Here is a 20,235-nt window from a genome sequence, read left to right on the forward strand (position 1 = left end):
AGTGAGTAAAGTCGAGCGTCTGATTGGTGGTGAATCCTGGAAACGTCACGTAACAGTTTTGTCCAATCAAAATAAGTGTATTTCAAAATCCGATTTCATTGGGTTAAGTAAAACTAGTTTTTGCCAATAGTACACCTTCATTTTCGCGCCCAGTGAAAACTATAAGTAGGGTAGCTCTCGCTGTATCTATTCAGACCTGACTCGTATTGGTGGGTTTTTACTTTCAGTATGTCTGGACGTGGCAAGCAAGGGGCCAAAGCTCGCGCCAAGGCCAAGACTCGCTCCTCGCGGGCCGGGCTCCAGTTCCCCGTGGGCCGAGTGCACCGCCTCCTTCGCAAGGGCAACTACTCCGAGCGGGTCGGGGCCGGCGCGCCGGTGTATCTGGCCGCGGTACTGGAGTATCTGACGGCCGAGATCCTGGAGCTGGCGGGCAACGCGGCCCGCGACAACAAGAAGACGCGTATCATCCCGCGCCACCTGCAGCTGGCCATCCGCAACGACGAGGAGCTCAACAAGCTGCTGGGTAAAGTCACTATTGCTCAGGGCGGCGTTCTGCCCAACATCCAGGCGGTGCTGCTGCCCAAAAAGACCGAGAGCCACCACAAGACCAAAGGCAAGTAGAAGTCCGTCGTTCTTTGCAACTCAAATCTTTCCAAACCAAAAGGCTCTTTTCAGAGCCACTCACCTTATCAACAAAAGGAGCTGTGCTTTCAAAGTCACATTGTTTTGGAAAGCAAGAGGCTGTTGAATATTAATCTTATAACAAAGTTTGGCTAAGTCATTTACATCTAGGTCATTTCCCCCAGAGTACCTTAATTGCTTTCCAAAAAGCAAAACATTTGGTTGCTTACATAATTTAGGTTAAACTTATGAGCAAAATTAACATCCTTGTGATTCCTCTACAGGGGCAAATGCCCATCAGACAAAAAACAGCACCATACGACTTTGGCCTACCTTCCCTTTTAATTCAATTCAGTCTTACTGCGCACCACACACCCTCCTAAATGGGAATAGAGTAGTAATCCAGACAGGTAAATTACTTGTTTAAAAGTAACTTCAGGCAGAGAATACATTTCATAATGGACTGTTTACATCAATGATGGTGAAGTAAAGGCGGTATGGAACTGCATTAGGAAGAGGGTGTGCCTTAACAAATAGGAAAGGTCGATTGTAAATCACTTACCAGGTTCTTATAGTCCTAGTGCTGTCAATGATTTTTGCTTCCCCTTTCCCCCACCATCATCGCTCTCACCTTCTCTCAGATCACCAAGTCACCCTAGCTAGAGAGGGCCTTCAATTCCTCTCCACATCAGCTCATGTGTAGTTTTCCTTATGAATACATTTTAATGAAAATGAATTTCTATAGCATTCCTAGTCCATTGGAATAGGTTTTCTGAGTCTCCTGACACACACACACACACACACACACACACACACACACACACACCAGGCCCCCTGCAGTAGAAGCGCCGAGTTCTAACCATTGGACCGCCAGGGAATTCCCAGTATATCCTATATTTCAATCTGAACTGCAATCACATGTAAATAATATTCGTTGGAATAAAAGTGACCTCAGCAATCACAAACAGGACGTAAATGTTACCTTTTTTCCCTTTTCTTTTTGGCTTCATTATTTGATGTTGGAAGACCCGAATCCTGATTTCAGTGAATCTAATTATTCAGTTTTTCCCTCTTAAAAACTCATCTGCGGGACTTCCCAGGTGGTCCAGTGGTAAAGAATCCGCCTTCCAATTGAGGGGACGCGGGTTTGATCCCTGGTTGGGGAACTAAGATCCTACATGCCACATGCTGCTGGACAACTAAGCCCGCGCGCCGCAACTAGAGAGAGAAAACCGGCACGCCACAACTAGAGAGAAACCCGCGCGCCGCAACGAAAGATCCCGAGCACCGCAACTAAGACCCAACGCAGCCAAAAAATAAAAATAGATAAATAAATTAAAAAAAGAAAGTCATCTGCATTACTTGAGTTTGTATATTTTAAACAAATATATCTCAGAAGTAGAACTGTCAAGTAGAGTAAATGATACAGCTCCAAGGAAGGCCTATGAGTTCTTTCAATTTTTAATAATAAAATATGCTGTTGTTATTGTTATTGATATTGATCATGCAATTACTAACACTTGCTTCATTGCATCATTCTATTCCCCATGGCAAGAACCACCACATTGTTAAAATAATGCCTTTACAATTATTGATGTGGTTTTGATTGATAAAATCAATGAACTTATAATCAAATAGTTGATAAATGAATATAAATTTTTGTTTTAAATAAAATAACATATTCAAGTGTGATATGTCATTGCTTACAATTCCACATGTTAACTGAGTTTTTTAAATTAATGGACTATTAACCCAATTTCATTGGGTAAAGCACGTACTGTTCTTTACTATCTACATAATCAGAAAAAAAGTAAAACTTGTATTTAAAAATGGAGATAACAAAACTTTCCAAAAATCTTGCCAAAATAATTTAGATATTTCTAATTTCAGTTAGATGCTGAAGAACTTTTTAGGACTCCATAGTTTATACTGTAAAGTTGTTTTCATAAGAGGTACAGTTCAAGTTTAGTAGCACAAGATTTATGAAAGTATTATTTAAACTTTATTCCTGGAGTTGGTCTTCCCATTAATTTTCCTTTCTGCAGACTCTGGACTACCATGAAAGAACCTAACAATATCTTCCCATATTAGATTTGTTGGGTATTGTCGGGGAGCAAGGATTTTCCTCTACCCTTCTAAGGTTCTTTTAGCTGGCCTAATCATCAAATTGACATGAGATAGATTAACAGGAGAAAATCAAATTTAATTTCATACATACGGAAACCCCACATACCTGAGAAATTCAAAAACAGACAGGTAAAATTAGGTATATATGCCATCCTGAGCTAAGGAATGGCTTAGTGGCTTCCAAGCACAAGAGGATAATTCACATGGACAATAAGAGGGAAATCAAATATTGGGTAATTAGTTTGCCCTGCCATGCAGCTGGCTCACTCAGATAAAATTTTTCTCCGGTAATAATTCTCATAGTGGGAAAGACCCCCAATTCAAATCCTTCTAAGTAGTTAAGGGAGGGGCAGAAGTTTATCTTGAGATTGCAAGATCTCAATTGCCTTTACCTCAAAATAATCAATGTGCAAATGTGGCACATTTTGGGGAGCTCATTCTGAACACTTTTGGTATCTTATCCATTAGTGTACAAATTCCCTTGGAGTGGAGACTGGGTTTTATTCATATTTGCATATCCCCAGACCCTAGTTCAATGACAAGCCCATAAAATATAGTCAAAAAATTCTGTTAATTTTATAATAATAAAAATCCTTATAAAGTAAATAAGTGATATAAATAAAGGCAAAAAAGAAGTTGAAAGTTAAACAAGGATGAGATCACATGGAGGAAAATGTAGGGATTTTCAAATGAATAACTTCAAAGTAGCTAAACTGGAGGAAGGAGCCTAAAGATCAGAGGGATCCAACGAGCAAAGGTAAGTTGTAAAGAGTTACACTGCCTTTTCACTTCATGATATTAATTTATCTGGAAAAAAATTGATCTGCATGACCTTATTAATTTGGTGTACCTCCTACTTCCTTCTCCAGTCTAGCAACAGTCTCAGATTTAAATAAATGCAACTGATGTTAATGAATATTAATTACCCGGTGGAATAATGAAGATACTGAGTGATTTCGGGGACCAGTAACTTGGAAGAGGGCAGGGACTCTGGACAAGGGGCAGACACTAAGTACAGAGAATTAGGGAGCCTTCAACAATACAAATCTCTGAGGCTCCCAAACAATGCCTTTCCCCTAAGGTTGTTTTTTTGTGGTTTTTATAAATTTCTCCTCTTCCAGACCTTTATCTATGCTTACTATTTCAATTGTTTATATGAAAACATTAGTTTCACTGGTTCTGTGGCTGACACCCTCCTGTAATAAAAAAAAAAACAACAGACTAACAAGAGAAAAACAAAGTTTAATACTGTGTACGTCTCATGTATACATGGAATAAACAGAGGGGAACTGAGTAAAACTCCCAGAAGTGGCCCGAACCGCCACTTCAAATATCATCTTCAGCTAAAGACAAAAGACGTGGGGGGGGGGGGGGTGTGGCTGTTGTAGGAGGTGACCTGGAAGAGCACAGTAAACAAGGGGAGGCCGATTAAATCCTGCACCTTCTCCATTGGTAAGTTTCTTGTGAGTTATCTTTCTCTTCCTGGCGCATTGAGTGAGACACCCTTACAAATGGAGATTTCTCATATAAATGTAAATTTCCCTTAAAAAGGGGTGAATTCTATTCAGTTTTTAGAGCTTCTCCTGTGTCTGCTTTTTCTCAGAAACAGTCCGCTCAAAATAATCCTTATGCTAAAGGATATTTGGGAGTGGCGTATTCTGCTACCCTTCATTAGAAATGTCAGTATAGTATATACCCAAGTATAGTGAAGAAGTAAATTTTTCTTAAATGGAAAAAAAATGATTTATTAAAAAAAAAACTGGCTGCTAGGGAGTTGGTTAAAACTGTATTAAAGAGCATTCATAAGAATAACAAGCAAACATAAAAAATGTATTTTCTCTTTAAATAAGGGAAATTGGTTAAAATGTATTCAAAGAGGTTCCAAAATGCCATTTGCGGCATTGCATACATTTTCTTTGAAAGAATATGTGCTTTTATCTGTTTACCAAAATATTGATACGAAATTAGCTACCAGCAATGATCTATGTGTGGTGAGATAACGAGTTTTGCCCTTTTCCACAACATTTATGTTTTGCGTTCGCATTCAAAAGCAATTGTTAAAGCCTTAAACACGGTAACAAAATAGTTACCACCGTGTGAAACACAGTACAAAGGAACAAAAAAGGCTTTTTTTTCTTTTTGGTCAAATTCCCCTCCCCCCCTCCCGGGGCGGGACTTCCCGCTACCTTTCTCCAGGTTCTCAGTTCGGTCCGCCAACGGACGTATAAAGGCCTGCATCTGGGAGGCCTGGAAGTTAACCTTTGTTAAGCCTCGAGGTTTTCGGCATGTCTGGTCGCGGCAAAGGCGGTAAGGGCCTTGGAAAAGGGGGCGCCAAGCGTCATCGCAAAGTTCTGCGTGATAACATCCAGGGCATCACAAAGCCTGCTATTCGACGCCTGGCCCGGCGTGGCGGTGTGAAGCGGATTTCTGGTCTCATCTACGAGGAGACCCGCGGGGTGCTGAAGGTGTTTCTGGAAAACGTAATCCGGGACGCCGTCACTTACACAGAGCACGCCAGGCGCAAGACTGTTACTGCCATGGATGTTGTCTACGCGCTCAAGCGCCAGGGACGTACTCTCTACGGCTTCGGCGGCTGAGTGTTCGCGCTCTTTGTTCAACAAAAGGCCCTTTTCAGGGCCCCCATCTTTTCATCTGAGGAGCCGTGATGCTGGTTTGTTTTGAGCTTTTTCACGCTTCACATTCTCTACATCCTTGGCTCTTCATTTTGCTCTTTACCCTTAACTATTTAGGAGCACAGCTTACACCCTTTACTGTGAAAGTTCCTTTGCTTGAGCACAGAAAGCTTAGATGGTCATAAGCTGGAAGCAAACGGATCACCCAAATACACGTGACTTGAAAGTTTTACCAGAGTGGCATTTCTCTTTGTAGATGGAGTGCAAGCGAATGTTTAGAAAGGGATGGAAAGGAAGTGCACCTGGCTCCTCACTAATTCGTGGCATATTTAGTATACATAAGGCCTTACGATTCGATCACAATAACCTACTCTAGCTCCATGTGTCCTCTGCTCAAGAAACAAACCCGTGGCTGTTAAATAGGCTTTAACACTCCAGTATGGAAGGCTGATAAAGGACAGGCTCACTGTAATATCTCACAGAATAGTTGGTGAGGGTGGGATGTGATTAAAAGGCGTTTCAACTAAATTATAAAAAAAACAAGGTCGTATTACAGAAGTGTTCTCTACGATGAAAAAATACAGGGCAGCTCTCTAAGCTAGGAGACCTAATTAAAAAAAGATCCTTGGTAGAGTTTTTCCTAACATTAGGAAATCCAGACCTAACCTCAAAGGAGGCCTTAGTATCTTCCCACAGGTCTTAGAAGCTATAGGAAAAAACCCAAAGCCAAAGGTGAAAGCTTGACTAATGCAGAGACACAGACTAAAGGACAACTGCCCACATGTACAAAAAATGAGAAAACAATGACCAGATTTACATATTTTATAGCTGAAGTTAAAAATTCCCTTGCCTCACCAGTAGTTAATCTTCATAATGTCAAGTGCTAAACACTCATCTAGCCAGTCTCCCAACTCAGGAATATTTCCTCTTTGAAATACAATCAAGGAAGATAACACAATCTCTGTTCCAAAAAGAGACAGGCCTAATTTCCCTTATCACAAGATTCCAAATTGCTAAGCCTACATAATGTTTGAAAGGGTTGTAGCCATTTAGCTGTATAAAAGAGATTTCTCTCCTTGCTTTGCAATCCCTTTAGCAAATTGCCTGTGACCTGCTTCACATTCTGGTTTAATGCTTATGCAATAGTAAAACTTTTCTGTTCCTACTCCCTTTTTGGAGAGCTTTTCTGAATTGGGAGATTTTGCTTTTAATTATATTTCCCCAGCATTTTCTGAGGGTCTATTACTATTTGTGGCTTTCCATTGAGTTCTCAAATAATTTTGACAAAAGTCTCTCAGTTCTTTAAAAAAGAAAAAAGAAAAAAAACCCCAACAATCAAAAAAAAAATCCCTAAGTATTCTGTGCATAGTTTAAATGCTGTCTTATACTCAATATTTTAGTATTTGGCTGTAGAAATCTCTTATTACATTCATAGCCTGATTTCTTTTTGATATTACTTTTTCTAAATCCAGACCCCCAAATTTTGAATAATGAAGCCATTAAGGTATTATCTATTTATATCTAAATTATTTTTGTAGTTGTGACCACTAGGCCAAACGTAAGGTTTGTTCTCTCATTTATATTTGTAATGAAGCGTATACAGTTGTGAGAATTGTTCTCTATATATTGTGCAATATTTGAAAAAAGAGAGCAAATCAAAAGAGGCAACTATACATCCCTAAGTTAACCAGATAAAATGTTATTGATATAAATGTTTAACAGTTATACTTTTTAAGTTGGGTAGACCATAATTATATGCATATAAAAGACACAAAAAACTGCCAACAGATTTTGTTCCTAGGTATAAATACCTTCTCATTTGGTGACAATAATAGCAAATACTTTATGGCCTACATCAAAGGGCACTGGGAGGTATGTCAATGTCCTCACTATTCATAATACATACCTAAATTGGCGATTCTATCCTACTCCATACTGATAATGTTGATTAATATAATACATTGACCAGACGTTTTCTCTCTTATCATCAACAGATAGTTGCTGGTTTTCTATGCAGTTATCTCTAAAGGCCCCTGCTACAAAACAGATCTGAAATTGAGTTTTCCAGAAGAAACATCAAAAGAACTTTAATAAATAACTGTACCTGATACTGTCAAGCTCTACCACAGGTCTGATTTAAGATTTTGCAAGTCACATTAGAAGCAGGCTGCTTAACCCAAGATCAACAAAGCAATGATTAATCACTTTTTTTTTTTTTTGGCCACGTGGCGTGAGGGGATTTTAGTTCCCCCCCCCCCCCCCCAGGGATCGAACCTGTGTCTCCTTCAGTGGAAGCACGGAACCCTAACCACTGGACCGCCAGGGAATTCCCAAGAATTAATCACTTTGGACTGAATGAACTGATTTGATTGTGGCTAAAGGTCCTTCACTAAAACCTTTTTATACTTTCAGTTGCTATATTTTTCAAACTGACTCATCAAATTTTAGAAAAATATTCCATTAAAAGAACTTTTGATAAAAAGTAATACTTAACACGACTTTTGAAAATATAAAATATAGATTGATTGGCCCTGTCTACAAAACAATACAGAAGAGTGATGGGATTTTATACAAAATCCTTTTTCATAGGAATGTGGTTATTAATATAGGCTTAGAACTAACCACTCCTCCTTAAACAAGTAAGCCTTCATCCCTTTTTCACAACTATGTCATATTAATAAAAAACAGACCAAGTTAAACAAAAGATAAAAATTTAAATTCTCTATTATAAAATACCTATCTAAAGGTCTGAGCATATCTAATCCAATTCTTGATCTTGGCTTCCTAAATATTATGAAATATGTATTTCTTATACTATTTGCAAAGATTTAATTCTGCTACAGAGAAACAAATGTGATGGATGAAATTCATAAGATGCATTAAGTACTGTATAGATAAGTAGTTAGAAAGTAGAGCACATGTGTGTTAAGTATAAGGAGAAAGGACCAGGAGATCTGCACGATCCTGAGGCACTACTTATACCTGATACACCTGGACACTAAATATGCCTGAGTTACATGAGTCACTAAATATTCCTGATACACTAAATATATTTGGGATATGGGGTATCCATTCTGGCCCCCATGCGTCCTTTGCCCAAGATAACACAAATAAAACCCATGGCTATTTGGCAGGCAAATTGGTGAGCAACAGATGTGGCCAGGGGTAATAATCTCTCTTTGATAGGCCAGGGTCTATCTGTGGACATTCTTGCCCAAACCTGGACTCTGGGCTTCATAACCAAACCATCAGTAAGAAAGGTTGATGCAGCAGAAAGATATCTGAGCATTGTGTAACCCATGATTCAGCTACTGTGCCCCATCTCCTTGAACCCTTATTTTAAGTCTTAACTTACCCTACATCTTTCCCCTTGTCTCAGGTTATGTGTTTAAGTTGATTTAAAAAATCATGCATCCCCAACATTTTGATTTAATTTGAGTCCTTTTATGCCATGGGAGAGCTTGCCTGGTAGTGTGTTTGGAGGCTACCAGGGCATCAAAGTACCTTCCCACAGGACAGTGGGGAGTCAAATGTGGAAGTAGGAAAAATATTAAGGAAACTGAAGCCAGTAACCTAGGGGAGAGAAGACGGTCCTCAAGCCAGGGTGGTAGCATAGTGGTACAGAGAATTGATGTTTCCATATATATTTTGAAGGCAAAATCAAGAGGATTTCTAGAAGAATTGAATAGACAAGAATGAAGTAATTATCAACTAAATGGGGGAATGTTTTAATGAAAGATTAGGATGGGGGAGTACCAAGGATTCTATTTTGGACATGTTAACTTTAAGATGTCAAACATCCATGTGAAGAAAAAATATAGGGAACTGTAGGGAATTCTCTGGCTGTCCAGTGGTTCAGACTCGGTGCTTTCACTGCTGAGGCCTGGGTTCAATCCCTAGTGGGGGAACTAAGGTACTGCAAGCCACTCGCCCCCCACCCCCCCCACGCAAAAAAAAAAAAAAAGAAAAGAAAAGAAAAAGAAAAAGAAATTGGGTGTATGTCTGTCTGGAGTTTAGGAGAGAAGCCTGGGTTGGCAATATAAAATTGGAAGTCATTAATGTACAGCTGGTATTGAAAGTCTGAACTTGGTGAGATCTTCAAGCGAGTGAGTACAGAAAAAGAAGTAGTAAAAACTTAGCCCTGTATACCCCAACATTAAGGGTCTGGGGAGAAGAGATGAGCTAGCAATAGATACAGAGCCTCTGGTAAGAGAGAACCAAGTGAAGAAAGTATATCAAAGAGAAATTGTAGGGTCAATTATGTCAGTGTTTCCAATAGGTCAAATAAAATGAAGACTAATAATTGGCCATTGGATGTAGAAAAATGATTGTGTATTAGTTTATCTTCTGTCTTTCCCTAGTAAAAAGAGACTGTTTTTTTCCTTGCTGTATCACCAGTGCCAAGTACAATGCCTGAAGCACAGCAGTCATTCAGTAATATTAATGAATAAATGAATTAATTAACTAACATTCCTGATGCTATTGACTGAGAGCTTTCCTGTATACTCACTAGGTTAGAGTCCTGAACAAGCAATGAAACTGTGTTAAGTAATACATGCTGATTCTCAGGGTATTTAGTCACAATAATTTTTTCTATTTGTTAAGGTTTTAGTGTAGACTATGTTGTGTTTTTTTGGTTTTTTGGGTTTCTTTGTCTGCATTGGGTCTTTGTCGCTGCACGTGGGGTTTCTTCAGTTGTGGCGAGCGGGGGAGCAGGGGCTACTCTCTGTTGCAGTATGTGGGCCTCCCACTGCGGCACCTCCTGTTGCGGAGCATGGGTTCCAGGTGCGTGGGCCTCAGTAGTTGCAGCATGTGGGTTCAGCAGTTGCAGCACGTGGGCCCTAGAGCGTGCGGGCTTCAGTAGTTGTGGTGCACGGGCTCAGCGGTTGTGGCTCTCAGGCTCCAGAGTGCAGGGTCAGCAGCTGTGGCACACGGGCTTAGCCGCTCTGCAGTATGTGGGATCCTCCCCGACCAGGGATGGAACGCATGTCCCCTTCATTGGCAGGCAGATCCCCAACTACTGCACCACCAGGGAACTCCTATGGTTTCTTTTTTAAGGGTAGTTTTCCCAGTACAGCTGGAAAGGAAAGCCAAGAAGTTGTCCTTGGTTTCTGATGTCTTGATTCTATAACCGCTGAACCTAGCAGATGTTTATAGCAAGAACTTTTTATGCAACAAACTTTAATCCATTAACAACAGATAAAATAAACCCATGAATTTTGAACTAAATCCTCTCTTGGGAGAAAGGTAAAAACTTGAACTCCTGGACAGGCCCTCTCATTGCAACAAAGGATGATTGATCCTTTGTCCCTTAATTTGGGTCTGAGCTTTGGGTCTGAGAGTTCCACAGCCTTTGAGAGCATTCTCCTAAAGTTGAAATTGATGAAAAGATGGTATTTAAACACCGAGATTTCCCCTTAGATTTGAAAAGGCCTGTGGGACCAGTAGAAATGGGAGGTGCTAATGAGTTGTATTTGAGGTGACCCAATCCTACAGATTCTGATTAACTGGTCTATGGAAAGACCAGTTATTATTTAAACAAACAACTTTTTCATAGTAATTCTTATGTGCCTTCACATAAGAGATCTTTTGTCCACATGATGTCTGAGTTTCTCTTTGGCAGTTAAATCCTATGGCTATTCAGAAACATGAGATGAGGTTGATAAAAAGTGAGAAAGAGAAAGACAAAAATCACAGCAAACCTATCCAGTTATGCTGTGATCATCCTCAGAAGGCTAAGGAAGGCTCCTCCTGCCTTTTATTTACCACCCAGAATGTGAGTACAAACGAACAGGTGTGACACAGTAGGAATAATCAAGATAATATCTCCAAGTGCAAAAACTGTTTCAAAAAACATATTGACTTTAGGGTATTTCCCATGGCCCCATAACAGACTAGAGAATCTCAGCTGGAATGTGGTTGTGATGCAATTAGGGATGAGGCATAAATGAGTAATAACTGCTTCACATTGAACTTACTATTTGTCAGGCACTGGTACTTAAGCACTTTTCATTTATCAACTCATTAATCCTCAAAACAATCCTTTGAGCGAGGTATCAATATCATTATCACACAATTGTATAAATGGAGAAACTAAGGCCCAGAAAAGATGTGTAACTTAACCCGTTCTCACCACAAGAGAATGGTGGTATAGGTTTAATCCCAAGCCATCTGCTTCTAATGATTATGCTTAAATGTTTCACCATCTTGCATCCCTTTGGTAGTAAAGTCACAAAACAGGACATTTACATCTCTTAAAATATTTATTTTTATCTTTTACATCCTAAACAGAGAGATTATTCTTTATGTCGAAAATATATGTGGGTCTGCTTAGCGGTGCCAAATCGGACGATTTTTCACAAGTTGAAAACAAGTACATTTTTCATTAACATGCTTACATTAGTGACAAAAAAATTAAGAAAAATATGTCTAAATAAAACATATGTGCTCTCCATATGTGGACCAGGAATTTTGTACTTTTGCTTTATCTGAATCCATTACTATAACTGTCCCTCCCCAGTTCTTGTCACCAGTGGCATTCACCATTTCACCAAATACATAAATTAAGACTTAATGAGCGCCAATTATGAGCCTCGCCTTTTAAAAGCAACCAAAAAAACCCTTTACTCACTTGACTCTATGAGTGGACTAATTTGTATAAAATGTTCTCCCTATCCTTTGTGGTAAACAAGTGATCCAGACCAGCAATAGGCTACTGACTATCCCTCCAGGCACATAGAACATGCCTGCGAGCTTGATTTGACAAGATAGTTATTACCTTTAGAGGGGCAGAGATGTCACTAACTAACAAAGACGAATTCTTTTTCTATAAAACACTTTCCCAGTTTGGGATCTGAATACACTTTTTCCAAGTAACACTGCCAGACTCGATTGTGTGTGACTTCTTGCCAGTGGTACAGTGTATTAACTGACACAAAGTTACCCCACTTTTCATAGGTGGTTAAATTATAAAAATTACTTTCTAAAAGAAAGTTACGTAGTAGTGAACGTAGGCATCTGCAAGGACTTTCCCCACTATCTCCTTTAGGAAATTACACAACTAAAAACCCCATACCAATTCAGCGTGAATATATCCTTAGGTAAGGAATTGACTGGATAGCGATCCTAACGACCCCTGGCTGTACCTGGGCGGGATTGGGAACACACGCGTCCCAGAGTAAGCACAAAACAGTTTCGCAGACCAAAGTACAATAATTACACTTTTCGTTATTTTAACAATTCCAAGCAATGAAAAATATCAGAATCACAGCTCCTTACAAGGGAAAAGTAGGAAGCCCTGAAAAGGGCTTTTTGTTAAAGGAACAGACACAAAACTAAACACTCAGCCGCCAAAACCATAAAGGGTGCGTCCCTGGCGCTTGAGCGCGTAGACCACGTCCATGGCGGTGACAGTCTTGCGCTTGGCGTGCTCGGTGTAAGTGACAGCGTCCCGAATCACGTTCTCCAGGAACACCTTCAGCACCCCGCGGGTCTCCTCGTAGATAAGGCCGGAGATGCGCTTGACACCACCACGCCGGGCCAGACGCCGAATGGCGGGCTTGGTGATGCCCTGAATATTATCACGCAGGACCTTGCGGTGGCGTTTGGCGCCCCCCTTTCCGAGACCCTTCCCCCCCTTCCCACGACCAGACATAACGAACACTTCGAGGCCCACCAAAGCCTAGCTACTACAGCTCGCGGATGCAAGCCTTTATACGTCCGTTAGCGGACCGAACTGAGAACCTGAAGGCGGGAAGTCCCGCCCTAAGGGGGGGGAGGGGAATTTGACCAAAAAAAAAAAAGAAAAAGAGGCTTTCTCTGTTCTTTTTTCTACTGTTTCACGCTGTGGTAACTTATTTTGTTACCATGTTTTAAGGCTTTAACAATTGCTTTTGAATGCGAACGCAAAACATTAGTGTTGTGGAAAAGGGCAAAACTCGTTATCTCACCACACAGAGATCACTGCTGGTAGCTAATTTGGTATTTTGGTGGATAGATAAAAGCAGATATTCTTTCAAAGAAAATGTATGCAATGCTGCATATGCCCTTTTAAAACCTCTTTACACTGGTATATTTAACTCAATTTCCCTTGAGTTTTTAATAAGTTATTAATATCTGCTTATTATTCCTCCCCATGAATTCTCCGTAGCACAGTTTTAAACAATTCCCTAGCAATTCCTTAAACAGCCAGATTTTTAAAATAATTCTTTTCTCCACCAATGAAATGCCTTTAACATCATACTTGGAGCTATTACTAAAATTCTATTCTGTTCTCTATACTATGGTTTCCAAAATCTATTTGTTACATTCAGAATTAATTTGGGGATAGATGATTTTTTTTTGTCTTTGGTTGATCAAGTGGTCAGCAAGCAAGATTTATGTATTTGCCAGTGATAAAGTACCCTCTTTAACGTAATTTCTGTAATGTACTGGGGAAACTAGTCCTTCCTATTGTGTTTCCATTAAAATGTATTAACATTGTAACTTGTTTCAAGAAAAAAGAAAACGCCTTTGGGTTTTTCAGAGGCGCCAGGCTTTCCTGCCAACGTAGAAAACATATAATCATTTCAAAGAGAACTGAAGAGGTGAAGGAAAAATTTTAAAATTTCCAACTCTTTACTCTTAGCCTGGCACAAGAGAAAGGACTCAGGTTTATTTTTCAAACTGCTCTTGTTTACTCCATGACTAAAAGCCATCTAATCCCTTTAACAATGTTTATCATTTTACAGTTACGTATGAGAGGTGGTGGAGCAAGGTGGGGTAAATTGAAAGGAGAGGGAACTAGGTGAGAAACTAGAAAATGGAACAACCTACATTATGCTGTCTCGCAACTCTTAAGTCATCAAGTCCTGTCAGCACTCTATCTTAAAATTACCCTAGCTTCCAACTATTAAGGCTGAGACTTTAATAATGCATAAAATTGTGGACCTGTTGCAGCTTAGGGAGGAAGCACTCAGACACACTGGCTGCGAACTCGGCCTCCTTGTCAACTAATACCTTTGAATTCTGGATCCTCCAGAAGGAGTAAGTAATTCCTTACTTCAATTTCATAGGCAGTAAGTAGCTAAGTAGATTATTGGATAGGACCCAAAAACTAGGTAGCTTATCGGGATAGGATCCAGAGATAAGATTAAAGAAAACCCCAGGAGTTTTTGCGATGCTCTGGCTACTTGCAGTGCAAAGATTTATCTTCAAATACTTCTGCAAACCGAAGGATACATGCATTATTAGTTCTTCATTAAGTACACGAAAGCTACTTATAATAGTGAAAGCCAACTGTAACAAACATGCACAAATGCATGAGAATCAAGGCTCCCCAAAAAACGTAGAAATTTTTTATCTAAAGCTATACTTACACATTCAAAGAAACATGAAACATTTCAAAACAGACCTAACAACGGACAAGCTCTTTTTCGGAAAGTGTAGGTGGCTCTGAAAAGAGCCATTGGGTGTGAGAAAGTCTGATCAATCGCTCAGCAATCAGTGACTCACTTGGAGCTGGTGTACTTGGTGACTGCCTTGGTGCCCTCTGACACGGCGTGCTTGGCCAGCTCGCCGGGCAGCAGCAGGCGCACGGCCGTCTGGATCTCCCTGGAGGTGATGGTCGAGCGCTTGTTGTAATGCGCCAAGCGCGACGCCTCGCCCGCGATGCGCTCGAAGATGTCGTTAACGAACGAATTCATGATGCCCATAGCTTTAGACGAGATACCAGTGTCCGGATGGACCTGCTTCAGCACTTTGTACACGTACACGGAGTAGCTTTCTTTGCGGCTACGTTTGCGCTTCTTACCATCTTTTTTCTGGGCCTTGGTCACCGCCTTCTTAGAACCCTTCTTTGGAGCAGAAATGGACTTAGCAGACTCCGGCATGGGGAAAAACTGCGATCAAGGTAAAACGAACGATTAGGAAACCAACAGGTACCTCTTTAACAACAAGGCTTTATGCAAATGAAGTGCGGTAAAGGTTTCTAGTGATTGGTGATTCTTCTCCAGTGAAGTCATAGCTCAGTTTTGCCCAATCAAGGTAGGCATCCTGAATAGTCGCGTTTCCATTGGCCTAAATGAAAGTAAAATGTTAGCCAATCGTATAGCTTCCTTTTCGCTCCTAGCAGGGGCTATAAAAGCTGCGTTTCTTGGGTTTTGTGTCAGTTATTCCTGAAAGCGTTTGTAGGTCTTTAGTTATGTCTGGGCGAGGGAAGCAAGGCGGTAAAGCTCGCGCTAAGTCTAAGACCCGCTCGTCGCGAGCCGGGCTCCAATTCCCCGTGGGCCGAGTGCACCGTTTGCTTCGCAAAGGCAACTACGCCGAGCGGGTTGGGGCCGGCGCGCCGTTGTATCTGGCGGCGGTGCTGGAGTACCTGACGGCCGAGATCTTGGAGCTGGCGGGCAACGCGGCCCGCGACAACAAGAAGACGCGCATTATCCCGCGTCACTTACAGCTAGCCATTCGCAACGACGAGGAGCTCAACAAGCTGCTGGGTAAAGTCACTATCGCGCAGGGTGGTGTCCTGCCTAACATCCAGGCCGTGCTACTGCCCAAGAAGACTGAGAGCCACCACAAGACCAAGTAGGGACCAAGTTTGGAAACACCAAAAGGCTCTTTTCAGAGCCACTTCTATCATCATAAAAAAGGTGACACGACTTGGTACACTTTTAATTTGTTCTGTGACGTACAGTACTGATACTCTCAAATTAGGTTTCAGTCCTAGGGTGTCCTCATCTCTTCTGTTCCATATTTCAGAGTTGATATTTAGGAGCCGTTGTCAACAAAATTCACATTTGTGTCAGACAAATTTCAAAATCACTGAAGCTACAAGGTTATTAAGTTGACTCATCTATGTCCGTACGTGGGAGGTAGGCAAGTGGTGTGAGTTTTTATGAAGCCAAAGCATCTGTTGGAGGGGCCCTGAAGTGGTTTTTTGTGAATGATGCACAAACTCATCTGGGGTGTCAGGAAGATAGTAAATCCTGCATCTTAAAAATTTTGCTCTTAAAGAGTTGTTTTAAAACGTTTAACGATACCCAGTCGTTACCTAGGCTGGAAAAATTAAGTAGATATACAAATAGAACAATTCAAGCTTGACTGTAACAACGATGGTGCTGGATGCTATTGATTCCAAGAGTACTAATGATTAAGACTTAACAGTTTGAAAAAAAGATGAATTCTGAAACAACCAAAGGCCGTTTTCAGAATAATAAAAGATTCTGGTATGTTCGTATTTCTGATCAGACATAGCAAGGTCCTTTAATTCTATGCTTTAGGAAAGATTTGGAACATATATGCCACTTTGCAGTTTTGCCATTTCAAGAAATGCAGGCACAAAGGCAATTTCTTCTGTTTCCTCTTTTATTAAATTCTAATGCACTTGTTTTCAAAAAATATCATACACTTGGGTACCATGCATTAAGGATACAATGTTAATGAGACGCCGCCGGTCCTAAAGAAAATCTAATGGGGAGAAACAAGAGTAAATAAAGAACAATGTAGCAAGATAAGTAAGCTCAGAATATAAGGGGAGCATAGAGGAGTAAGATCTGTGAGAGGTAACACTTGGTCTGAGGATTAAAGGAAATCGGGAAATAGAGGAAAGTGTAGGGATTCCAGCAGAAAATGAGCGTCACCAAATTCATGGCTTGTGGTATGTGCAGGCAAATGACAAAAAGTTCGATACTGGCAAATAAGGCAGAGTGGTCACAAGAGAGGAAGAGCCAAAGGGATCTCTAGGCCAGTCCTTTGGTTTCAAATGCTTTATATATACTAATGACTTCCAAATTTTTATGTCCATCCCAGACTTATCTCAAGTTCAGACATACACATACATCTACTTTCTGATATTCCTGTAGATCTCCGGGAAATTCAAAATGTATATCCCAGACTGAACATCATCATCACTACTTTCCCAGTGATTCTTATCTTAGTACTTGGCATCACCATCTACCCATTAGCATGAGCCAAAATGGTCTGGTGTCTGAGTATTCATTTTTGTGAGCCATTACTATAGCAAAACTCCAAGTTCCTTGTATGGAATGATGAAATTATGTTGAAATTCCAGAAAAGCTTAGGTAGGATAACTGACTACCGGAGTTCAGCACATAGAGAGTTTAGAGACATGGAATATTTGTATCCACATAATTAGAAACGTACACATAACTAGGACTGCTCATTTCCCCTGAATAAATCTTCAAATAATGAGAACTGAAAGATTACTTGGGGAAGCAATATACTGACTGCATATATCCAGGAGAGGGTGCCCTACCCAGCCAGCAGAAAGAGCCATCTCTGTTGTGGGTCCCTCTTGACTTAATATCTCAGTTCCCCAAGCCAGAAGGCCCTGTTTACACACTCAAGAATACCAATCTGTTTAGAAATTGGCCTTAGATGTGGCTGGGGCGGGGGTGGGGGACGACTGCTTCCCATCAAATCTTTTTTCCCATAGGAAGGCTGATTCCTGGGAGGGTACACTCAATTACTTTTGGCTTAAGGCGTTAATCCAAGTAGAAAGCATTAGATCATTTTAACTTGGTAAAATATTAGCATCACCCTAAATCCCATGTGGAAATCATAGGTCTTGCATTTCACAAGCCCCCTCAGAAAAGGAATGGGCATGATCACATCTGACAGTCTAATCGTAGCAGTAATGTGCTTTCTAACTAAGAGAAATTAGGAATGTAAGGAAGGTCTAACCACTTGTTTTACTAAATTGGGAGATGGAAATAACACATACACCTGGTACTTAGACAATCAAAATGTATAAAGTCCACCTGTCTCCCACAAGCAAAGCTAGTGGCAGTAATTAGCAGGGAAACAGTCCTTTTTCAGTGTGCATATGGGCGGCTCTGAAAAGAGCCTTTTGGGGTGAATGGGAGACCTTCAGGCTCACGCCCTCTCCCCGCGGATGCGGCGGGCAAGCTGGATGTCCTTGGGCATGATAGTGACGCGCTTGGCGTGGATGGCACACAGGTTGGTGTCCTCGAAGAGCCCCACCAGGTAGGCCTCACACGCCTCCTGCAGCGCCATGACGGCCGAGCTCTGGAAGCGCAGGTCGGTCTTGAAGTCCTGCGCGATCTCGCGCACCAACCGCTGGAACGGCAGCTTGCGGATCAGCAGCTCCGTGGACTTCTGGTAGCGGCGGATCTCGCGCAGGGCCACCGTGCCGGGCCGGTAGCGGTGCGGCTTCTTCACGCCGCCCGTGGCCGGCGCACTCTTCCGGGCCGCTTTGGTGGCCAGCTGCTTGCGCGGCGCCTTGCCGCCGGTGGACTTGCGAGCGGTCTGCTTAGTGCGAGCCATGGGTAGATGATTCAACTAGCATACAGGCGCCGCCTGGCCACCTATTTAAAGCGAGAGTCACAAGCTGATTGGACAAAAAGAGACCAGGACTATCCAACCGGTAACCGGACTGGTTAGGACTCGAAAATTTTATTTGTAGTTCCCGCAATCCTCCGATAGTCTCAGTTATCTGTGGCCTCAATTTTTTTTTTTCATTTTTCCTGTAAAGTTGTTTGCTCTGTAACAGCAATTTCCAGTAGAAATAAATACAAGCTACATAAGAAACGGAAACTTTTCTAGCAACATTAGAACAAAATAAAAACAGAAGAAATTATTTTTAATAGTATTCTGTTTAACCCCATATATCTAAAATATTCATTTCAACATGTAATCAATATAATTGTTAGATATTTCACATTTTTTTTTATTTTGCACTGTTTGAAATCCAGTGTGTATATTACTTGTCCACTACTTTGTTCAAACTAGCCACATATCCAGTGATCAGTGGCCACAATTGGTTAATAGCAGCGCTGTACCATCACCCCTCAGCTTTCCTTCAAACACGAATTTTAAGAACTTTTAAATTTTTTTCAGTAAGTGCAATCTGATTTGCATGTGAGGAATTAAAGGGTTAATAACTTCATAGGGAAACTCATCCTTACATGAACTTCTTTTCATTGTTAATATAAAACAATTCCATTGCAGCACAGTTTATTTTTCTATTTTAAGAATGTAATTCCTTTGTTTTTAAAGAATCTAATTTCCCACCAGTAACCTATGTTTACCGCAAGCTACACACCCCTTGAGTTTGCATCTACATCCAATAGTTCCTTAGCAACTGGCAGAACCTTAGGAGAGCCTCCTTGCCTGGCATCTGATACATCTGATCCTCCCCCTCCCCCCAGGGGCTAGAAATTACCAAGGCAAGCTATTTTTTTTTTTTTTTTTAAGGAAAAAATGATCTAATCCCATCAGTACAAGGTCTTTTAACAATAAAAAGACCAAGAAAACGGCATTTTAAAACTAGAATATCGCATTTTTATCCTGAAACGAATGATCATCGACTTATATAGACACCTGTTTGTATGGATGGGTGCAAGGGAGCTTGGAAAATACTTGAGAACCCAATAATAAACAATGAGTATAATTGCCAGGCACCTCAGCTAACGTTTCCTATAAGAAGCCTGAGTATTTAAATTTTCCTTAATCAGCAATGTAAAAGGTAATGCACACTGACGTGAAATTAGGTCTTTCTCAGAAATCTTACGGCTCCAAAAATGGCCTTTGACCTAAGATACAGGTTTGGTTTGATCCCTGAATACTCAGGATGTCTAGAACCCAGAAAACAAAAATGTCTTAAAACTGCCACAAAAAGGCACATTGACCTTCCACCAGAAGTTTGTGCTTTCCAGAGGCTCGTGATGGGTAGAGGTGAAGGTGACAATACTTAAGAATGACTCACTCCACATAACCCCTCAAATCTGCCAATGCTGATGAATCAGTTTATAGGTTATTTCACACACTTCAACATGAAGTGGAAATCACTTCCTAACACAAGTTTTGAGGTTCATGTAATTCACCTATAATGGCC

General features: G+C 40.9%; 6 protein-coding genes across 6 annotated transcripts; 3 read left to right on the forward strand and 3 right to left on the reverse strand.

Moving 5' to 3' along the window:
* The first annotated feature begins 228 nt into the window (after positions 1-228).
* Positions 229-1,979, forward strand: LOC137772903 (histone H2A type 1-J-like). Its single transcript, XM_068557067.1, has 2 exons — positions 229-613; positions 1,722-1,979. Exons 1-2 carry the CDS (start codon positions 229-231, stop codon positions 1,754-1,756), a joined length of 420 nt encoding a protein of 139 aa, XP_068413168.1. The 3' UTR covers positions 1,757-1,979.
* Positions 1,980-5,033: 3,054 nt separating this feature from the next.
* LOC137772917 (uncharacterized) lies at positions 5,034-5,345 on the forward strand. The gene has a single exon (XM_068557082.1). It carries the CDS (start codon positions 5,034-5,036, stop codon positions 5,343-5,345), a length of 312 nt encoding a protein of 103 aa, XP_068413183.1.
* A 6,326-nt stretch (positions 5,346-11,671) lies between these two features.
* On the reverse strand, positions 11,672-13,035 carry LOC137772916 (histone H4). Its single transcript, XM_068557080.1, has one exon. It carries the CDS (start codon positions 13,033-13,035, stop codon positions 12,724-12,726), a length of 312 nt encoding a protein of 103 aa, XP_068413181.1. The 3' UTR covers positions 11,672-12,723.
* Positions 13,036-14,791: 1,756 nt separating this feature from the next.
* Positions 14,792-15,265, reverse strand: LOC137772912 (histone H2B type 1-C/E/F/G/I-like). Its single transcript, XM_068557078.1, has one exon. The coding sequence runs from the start codon at positions 15,248-15,250 to the stop codon at positions 14,870-14,872; it is 381 nt and encodes a 126-aa protein (XP_068413179.1). The 5' UTR covers positions 15,251-15,265; the 3' UTR covers positions 14,792-14,869.
* A 296-nt stretch (positions 15,266-15,561) lies between these two features.
* On the forward strand, positions 15,562-15,948 carry H2AC14 (H2A clustered histone 14). Its single transcript, XM_068557074.1, has one exon. The coding sequence runs from the start codon at positions 15,562-15,564 to the stop codon at positions 15,946-15,948; it is 387 nt and encodes a 128-aa protein (XP_068413175.1).
* Positions 15,949-18,204: 2,256 nt separating this feature from the next.
* On the reverse strand, positions 18,205-18,665 carry H3C10 (H3 clustered histone 10). The gene has a single exon (XM_068557069.1). The coding sequence runs from the start codon at positions 18,663-18,665 to the stop codon at positions 18,255-18,257; it is 411 nt and encodes a 136-aa protein (XP_068413170.1). The 3' UTR covers positions 18,205-18,254.
* Between the last annotated feature and the right edge of the window lie 1,570 nt (positions 18,666-20,235).

The sequence above is a fragment of the Eschrichtius robustus genome, chromosome 12 (genome assembly GCF_028021215.1).
Source record: "Eschrichtius robustus isolate mEscRob2 chromosome 12, mEscRob2.pri, whole genome shotgun sequence".
Taxonomy (NCBI): Eukaryota; Metazoa; Chordata; class Mammalia; order Artiodactyla; family Eschrichtiidae; genus Eschrichtius; species Eschrichtius robustus.

What these genes read in the sequence shown, in the direction of transcription:
- LOC137772917 (XM_068557082.1), top strand. Translation starts at nt 5,034, where the DNA reads ATGTCTGGTCGCGGCAAAGGCGGTAAGGGCCTTGGAAAAGGGGGCGCC.
- LOC137772903 (XM_068557067.1), top strand. Translation starts at nt 229, where the DNA reads ATGTCTGGACGTGGCAAGCAAGGGGCCAAAGCTCGCGCCAAGGCCAAG. An exon ending in GAGCCACCACAAGACCAAAG is followed by an intron (nt 614 to 1,721) that starts GCAAGTAGAAGT and finishes GGGACTTCCCAG; the next exon opens with GTGGTCCAGTGGTAAAGAAT.
- H2AC14 (XM_068557074.1), top strand. Translation starts at nt 15,562, where the DNA reads ATGTCTGGGCGAGGGAAGCAAGGCGGTAAAGCTCGCGCTAAGTCTAAG.
- LOC137772916 (XM_068557080.1), bottom strand. Translation starts at nt 13,035, where the DNA reads ATGTCTGGTCGTGGGAAGGGGGGGAAGGGTCTCGGAAAGGGGGGCGCC.
- H3C10 (XM_068557069.1), bottom strand. Translation starts at nt 18,665, where the DNA reads ATGGCTCGCACTAAGCAGACCGCTCGCAAGTCCACCGGCGGCAAGGCG.
- LOC137772912 (XM_068557078.1), bottom strand. Translation starts at nt 15,250, where the DNA reads ATGCCGGAGTCTGCTAAGTCCATTTCTGCTCCAAAGAAGGGTTCTAAG.